This window comes from Vespula pensylvanica, chromosome 2 (assembly GCF_014466175.1).
Source record: "Vespula pensylvanica isolate Volc-1 chromosome 2, ASM1446617v1, whole genome shotgun sequence".
Taxonomy (NCBI): domain Eukaryota; kingdom Metazoa; phylum Arthropoda; class Insecta; order Hymenoptera; family Vespidae; genus Vespula; species Vespula pensylvanica.
In genome coordinates this window covers 16630195-16637694 of record NC_057686.1, presented here as the reverse complement: position 1 = coordinate 16637694, position 7500 = coordinate 16630195, and the positions used below count along the sequence as shown (strand labels likewise).

Genomic DNA, 7500 nt, shown 5'->3' with positions numbered 1-7500 from the left:
CGATTTCGATACGTGCTTCGAATGTGTATTGAATTCATCGAATGAACACGTTAGAAGAAACGCGTCGGCTTTATATTCTTTTTTTTTTCCATCGTGGTTATTATTCGGTGTATCTACATATATACCATATACGTAGTATGTATATATATATATATCCAAACGTATCTATCGAACGTTATCTTGTTTTCCTTTCTTTATCTTTCTTATCGATTAGTACGAAAAATTCGTTCCTACATGTATTTACAATTTTTTCATTTTTTTTCCTTCTCTCTCGTTTTTTTTCTTTTCTTCATCTTTTTCCCCTTCGAAATCAGTTCAACCATATTGTGCGCGCGCGTGTGTGTGTATACGTATATAATTTATATATAAATATACTCTTGTAAAATTTCTATTGATTAACAATTATTTGCTCAATCTGTTGTTTACGTACGTAATGCACATACACACACACACACACACACACATATATTCATATATTTTTATTAATAACTGATTAATCAAATTTTCCAAATAATAAAATACTTATTTCTTTATCACTATTCCGAGTTGTCGTTAAATAGGACAGAAGTGAGAAACGTAGACACATACATTCTTCCCCCTCTCTCTCTCTTTCTCTCTCTCTCTCTCTCTCTCTCTCTCTCTCTCTCTCTCTCTCTCTCTCTCTCTCGTGCGTATGTTATAGGACGGAACGGTGAAATAAGGATGAAGCCATCGTTGAATGATATAGGGGTGGTCGTGGATCTTCCTCACTTGCGATCGTATATCCAATTTGTCAGTTTTATGCCGTTCTACCCTTCTCTCTATCGTAGACCACAGTCGTATATACGAGCTCTGGCAAACGAGACTTTTACCCCTTACCCCTTACCCCTTACCCCTTAACCTTTACCCTCTTTACCCTTCCTATCTCTCTTACCCTTTCTCCTCTCTCTCTCTCTCTCTCTCTCTCTCTCCTTCTCTTCTGGTTTCACTCACTCACGTAATTCCCTTTCTTCCTATTCTTTCGAAACTCCTCCCATAACCACCCTCGTACTTTCACTCTTTTCCCTCGCGTTTATTTGACCGTGATAATGCTTCTGGCGCGACGATGGAACGTTTAATTGCTCGTTTTTACTCTCTCGTAGAACTTCGATAAGATAATCGGCCGGGAATGGATTTCGACGGCGACTTTTTACGATCGCGCGACATTTACTCCTCTTCCCCTTCTTTTCTTCTTTTTTTTTCCTCTCTCTTCTTTCCTTCTTTTCTTTTCTCTTTTTATTTATGTGAGAAGTGTTAAATAGAGAAAAGAGGGATATGCGAATCCGTTTATATCGAGAATTTTTTATTTTCTCTTTGCGATTGACCTACAATCGATCCTTTTTTTCTTTTTTTTTTTTTTTTTTTTTTTTGATATTAGACACAGATCTCTTATTTAAGAGAAGAGTTAAAAATGTTTGTCCTTTGTCATTATGATTATGATTATTATTAATATTGTTACTACTATTGTTATTATTATTATTAAATTTTTATCTTACGAAGATCGATGTGCTTGTTCTGTTCTTTTTTTCTCTTTTTCGTAATATTACATTTTATTTAATGGCAATGAAAAATTTTTGTCTTTTATTATTATTTTATAATGATGAGTATGATCATGTTGATGATGATGATTATTATTATTACAATTATTATTTTCATCATCGTCATCATCATTACTTTTATTATTTTTATTTTTATTTTTATTATTATTATTATTTAGAAAAATTGTTAATTTTGTTTTCTGATTATTTAGGTTGACATATCGATCGTAAGATTGAGAAGTCGAAGGTTCAGTTTCGTTCTCGAAAGTATCTCGAGTGAAATGTTCTAGCGTAATATTTCAAAAGGTGTAGTTATAAAATATAAGTCGACGACGAACGACTTAACGTGACACTTTATGATTATATATATATATATATATATATATATATATATATATATATATATGATATTTCAGCTTTCCGACGATGACATTTTAAGCTGTCCAAGTTCAGTTTCGTTCGTTCGTTCAATGTTCGTAAGAGTGTAGGAACGATTTATTCTATCCTCGTGAAAAGAAGCTATAGCTTGTGTTCTTCTTCGAGCACAAACGACAACAAACATTTCTTCGTTCTGTTAATCCTACTTTTTCTCAATGAATTTAACAGGCAAAAAGTGTATAGAAACGAAACAAAGAAATAATAAAGAAAAGAAAAGAAAAGAAAGAAAAGAATGAAATCAAAAAAAAGTATCATTAAAGATTTTTAAAAGAAATTTCTTCTTTTTTTTCCTTTAGCGTAAGAATCGAAGAGAGATTAATTAAAGATTTTAGATTAGAGAGCCTGGGAAAAGGAAAAAGAAAAAGAAGAATTAAGAAAGAGAAAGAAAAAATAAATAAATAAAAAGAAAAAAAAAGAAAGAGAAAGTACGAACGTGAAACATAAAGAAATATGTCTGAATGCGAGATCCGTCTATTTGCCCGTTTTTAGGAGAGAAACCACCGTCCATGGTAGTCACTTCCAGGAGCACGAGGGAGAAGTCTGGTGACAGAATGAATCGGCAGTTCCTCGGGGTACCTACCTAATGATTTTTTTTATTAACCCTAAATGCAAAATACACACACTATATACCTAAATATATAGATATAAGGCAGATCGTTTTTTATTACACGCATACAGACATATGTGTGTGTGTATGTTAATTTATCACACACACACACACATATACATATATATATATGTATATGTATATATATGTATTAATTTGTTAATATTTATTCACAAAGAAGTATATATATATATATATATATATATATACACACATCTATGTATGTATATCTCTCTGTGTGTGCGTATGCATGTGTGTATACGTCATCTGCCAAATGGTCGTGCGTACTGTCGCGTGAATCTTTACAAAGAAAATTTTGTCCCGAAATGAAAGGGAAAAAGATCGTTGTCGCCACGTTCTCGTTTTCATCTTTCTTTTTTCTTTTTTTTTTTGGATTTTCCCTTTTTTTTTATTATTATTTCCATCGCATCGCGACAGATGCTGGCAGAAAGAGAGAAAGAGAGAGAGAGAGAGAGAAAGATAAAAAGAAAAAAGAAAATGGTACTCTCTCTCTTTTTCTCTTTCTCATTTCGCATGTATCCCATCCTTTTTTTGGTTTCCTTTCACGTCATGATTTTCCTCGCCAAATTTGTGAGTTTAGACGCACATAACACCTAAAACGCGTACGAACGTAAACGAGCGCTAACGATTGATCGATTTTTCCGTCTGGCTTATTTCGTTTTTTTTTATTTTTCTTTCTTTTTCTCTCTCCTTCACCCCTTATCGGTGATCGCGAAAACAACGTTTAATCGAAGCGACAGTCGAATTTGAAAAAGAACTACTCTATTCTTTTTTTTGTATTTTTGTATTTTTTATTTTTCCATTTATTTTTATTCCTTCCACTTTTTAACGTTGTTTATACGAACGCATAAATCTGTGGATTCGCGGAAAGTCCGCACGCGTAACCGTGTCCGCCGCGGTTCCATCGTTTTCTCGTTTAACGAACAACAACGATCATTTATATATATTTGTATGTATATATATATATATTTTTTTTTATTTTGCTTTTATATCGTCGTTTTTTACATCTCACTGAGACACAGAGACTGTGTACGCAGCGACCGCTCGGCAGAATTGGTAACGGATTTGATTTGTTCTACTTTGGACGACTACGAATCGTGCACAGATATGTTCTTCTTGTCTATTTACACACTTCACTCTCTCGCCATACATAACACGTATATCACTCATCGATCGATTCCAGATTTCCTCTTTCGAAAGATAATCTCTTTCTATGTGATATGTGTTACGTCTGTTGTTCTAGAAGATAAAATGATAAATATATATATATATATATATATATATATATATATTATGTATGTATATATATTTTTTATATTTATAACAAAGGTATTCGTTGAATAACAATGAAGAGTATCTTAAACGTAGGAAACGTGATATTTTTTCTCAAATTATCGTTATCTTTCTAACTCTATCTTAAAAATAATTGCATCCGTACGTGTGTGTGTGTTTTCTGTTAAAGTCGAATACATGCATATAGACATTTCGTAGAGATAATCGTACGAGAATTAATAAAGTCAGCATACACATATTAGAACGTTGAGAATTTCCTTCGATTCGAGTTGATTTATCGTCAACTAGCTTACTATTCTCGTTCATATACGTTTTCTAACTTGTATCATTATTTTTACACTCACAAAATCAGACTACGTAGAATCTATACATATATATATATATATATATATATATATATATATATATATATCTAATTTAACGTCATTTGTGAATCGCTTGAAATATTCTTTGTTTGTGTGTGTCAATGCATCGAGGCAAATCGTAAATGCTTACGAGTATATATATATATATATATATATATATATATATATATATATACACACACATATATATATGTATATACAATTTTATATCTATAATATATGTACATGTTTTGTGTCTTATATAATAGCTATTATCTAGATGTATACCGTATCTCACAATTATGCACGTACACATACGTATACACATAAGATACAACACAAAAAATGTATATATAAACATACACATACAAACACAGGCACGCACGTACACGAGCCCGTTATTCCTTCCTTAGTCGTTATACAGCCTATACTATGTTTCAATACGATGAAACACACAATATTTACTATACTAGTCCTTACAGTCTCTAAACAAACGTTTTGCAGTCATGACGTGCGTGAAATTTGAACGATAAAGTTCGCGAGGACCTCTTGACGGCGTCTTTCGCGAGAAGATGTTTCCAGCTTTCAAATTCGAATCTCGAAGTGATAGTACTTGTCTCGTTGCGTAACTACGTACAGCGAGATGAAAATACTCGTTGAAAATGCGATGACGTGACAGGAGAAGGAAATAGAAAAGGAAGAAGAAACAATGTTTAATCGATTTGATAGAGAAGAAAAGGATATAAGAATCGTAATTGAAATTTTTATTTTATCTATTGGAGCGTAGTCTTATTAGGAAATATAATTTTTGCAACATTGTTACGATATTATCGAGGGAGATTATAAAAATATAATTCAACAAAATTTTTCACGCTGGGGTATTCAAGGTGTTTGTAATATATTTACGATAACGAAATAGTTCTTTGACGATCAATTTTCTTCTATTTCTTTTTTTTTATTTTTTTTTTTTTATTTTTTTTTTTTTTATTTTTCTTCGATATCACGTTGAAAAAATAAATCACAGAAAAATTGAGAAATGTTCGAAGGGAAAGGTTCGAGAATACGGAGTTAAAAGATTATATATATATATATATATCACATATATATATATATATATGTATGTATATCGATAAAAAAAAAAAAAAAAAAGAAAAGAAAAGAAAATTTGTTGGATGAACGTAAATACGTATACCATAGGAAAGGGGTATAACCAGAACGCGGATGATCCGATGATGGCTGCGAGCGAGGATACACGTGGAAAAAATGTTTCCCACAATGGGCAACATCCCATCACGAGTACTGTCAGCATCAAATTTGACGGTCATCATTCACCGCGAGAGCCGCGAAAAGTGGAGAACACGATCGTCAAACGGAGTTTCCGGAGGAATGGCGTCGAATGGCGTGTCGATAGTAGAAGGTGCGTTTAAAGATGTCGTGCTGCCGTACGCCATAATTATTTTTATTCGTTATAAAGTTTAATTCTTTTTGAGTAGATATCTTTAAAAAAAAAAAAAAAAAAAAGAAATAAATAAATAAAATAAGAAAAAAGAAAAGAAAAAAAATATCGAAGGGAGATCGAAACAAGCGCAGCCGTCGATTTTCGAAACGAAATCGTTCCGTATTAGAATTTCTCGATATAAATTTGTATAAGTTACAAATTATTCGTCAAGTTATAATTCTATCAATATTGAAAAATTTCTAAAGAAAAAAAGAAAAGAACGAAGAAGCTTTCGATCTTTTCGTATGATACGTAGTACGTCGATTTTCTAAATTAATACGTTTCGAATTAATATTAAAAACGAATGCAAAATAATATATCTGTAATAATATTATATTATATTAAGATTTTAATTTAATTAATAATCGTGATAATCTTTATAGCGAGACGATTAAGATCGATTAAAGAATTTTTCTTTCTTTTTGTTCTTTTTCGTTTGACTAGTTCGACTCGAATCGAAATACGTGATCACTTGTTTGAACAACTATAACTGGGAAGTTTCGAGGCTGTGATAGATAGTATGCGAACGTTCGCTTATTTTCTTTCTTTTACTTTTTTTTATTTATTCTTTTTTATTTTGTTTATTAGTTTTATTATTAAAGACATCGGAGGTGACAACGATGCGTACAATTTGCCAATGCAAGGTGCTTGAAGAACTCGTTAGAAGAAAATGATCTAAAAATGAGAGAGCGTATGGATCGTAACCTTTAGAAAATGGAGATAGTTCGTGGTTTAACGCGATATTAATCGTACTTTATTACTTCGATTATATATCGATCGATAATGCATTATGTTTAATAGGATCATTGTAAAATTATAATCGGAACGAACGATCTCGCTCGAATATCGACGCGTTTATTATCACGTTTTAAGATTAATTTTAACAAAAACGATCGTTTTACCTTAGTGTGTTTCTTTTTTCTTTTCTTTTTCTTTTCTTTTTTTTTTTTTAAACGAATTTTCCTTTTCTTCAATTGAAACGATTTTTAATTAAAAATAAAAATAGATTCGAATTCATTGCGTTACTTTCGTTAAATTCGTTGGTCACGCGATCGCAACGTTAGATATATATAAATCCAATAAGATTATATTCTCATATTATTTATCAAATTATCTTTTAAACGAATAAACGAGATAAATATGTATCAAGAGGAAAGATCGATCGATCCTTGACCGACGAGTTCGATCACTCAATTACTTGATTACGTTAAGACGTACGGCAGCACGAGTCGACGAAAGAAAATAAGAACGAATAAAGTAAGAAAAAAAGATATGGGGAAAGAATCGAAAAAGTATAGAAAATGAAAAAAAAAATGAAAAAAAAAAAAGAAACTCGCTCGCGAAGAAAAAACGAATGAAGGGAGAAAAAAGAGATCACGAAGTGCACGAAGTGAGATTTGTGAGGAATTAAATAGAGAGACGAAAAAAAAAATAAAAAGAAAAATAAAAAGAAAAGATAAAAGAATGCGGAAGAAGAAAAGCGAAGAAATCTATGGCGTGGCTTTATCTGATCAGGTTCACAGAAAGAAGGAAAAAAAAGACGGTTCGATTCGATGGCGGGACCAATATTGGCAGTCCTCAGGAGGATTGGTCATGGGAGGCCGATCAGCTGGGTAGCCAAGACAGCACAACCAAAGATTCCGGTATAGAGACATCAAGTACGTTCACGAGCAGCGAGGACAGCAACAGGAACGATCTGTCCAAGGTACATACCGAAGATTGATTTTCCATCGAATATAACGA

General features: G+C 32.0%; 1 protein-coding gene across 26 annotated transcripts in view; it reads left to right on the top strand.

Moving 5' to 3' along the window:
• The window catches only part of LOC122638198 (regulating synaptic membrane exocytosis protein 2-like), an 89695-nt gene that overhangs the window by 27292 nt on the left and 54903 nt on the right, over nt 1-7500 (top strand). For 23 of the 26 annotated variants that reach the window (XM_043831005.1, XM_043831007.1, XM_043831014.1 and 20 more), the window contains one exon: nt 2484-2566. The exons of 2 other annotated variants lie outside the window; for them this stretch is intronic. In XM_043831005.1, the coding sequence (XP_043686940.1) occupies nt 2484-2566 (83 nt within the window). Of the gene's footprint in view, nt 1-2483; nt 2567-5456; nt 5677-7272; nt 7463-7500 lie in introns of those variants that run through there. One more of the 26 variants, XM_043831023.1, reaches the window with a different exon arrangement.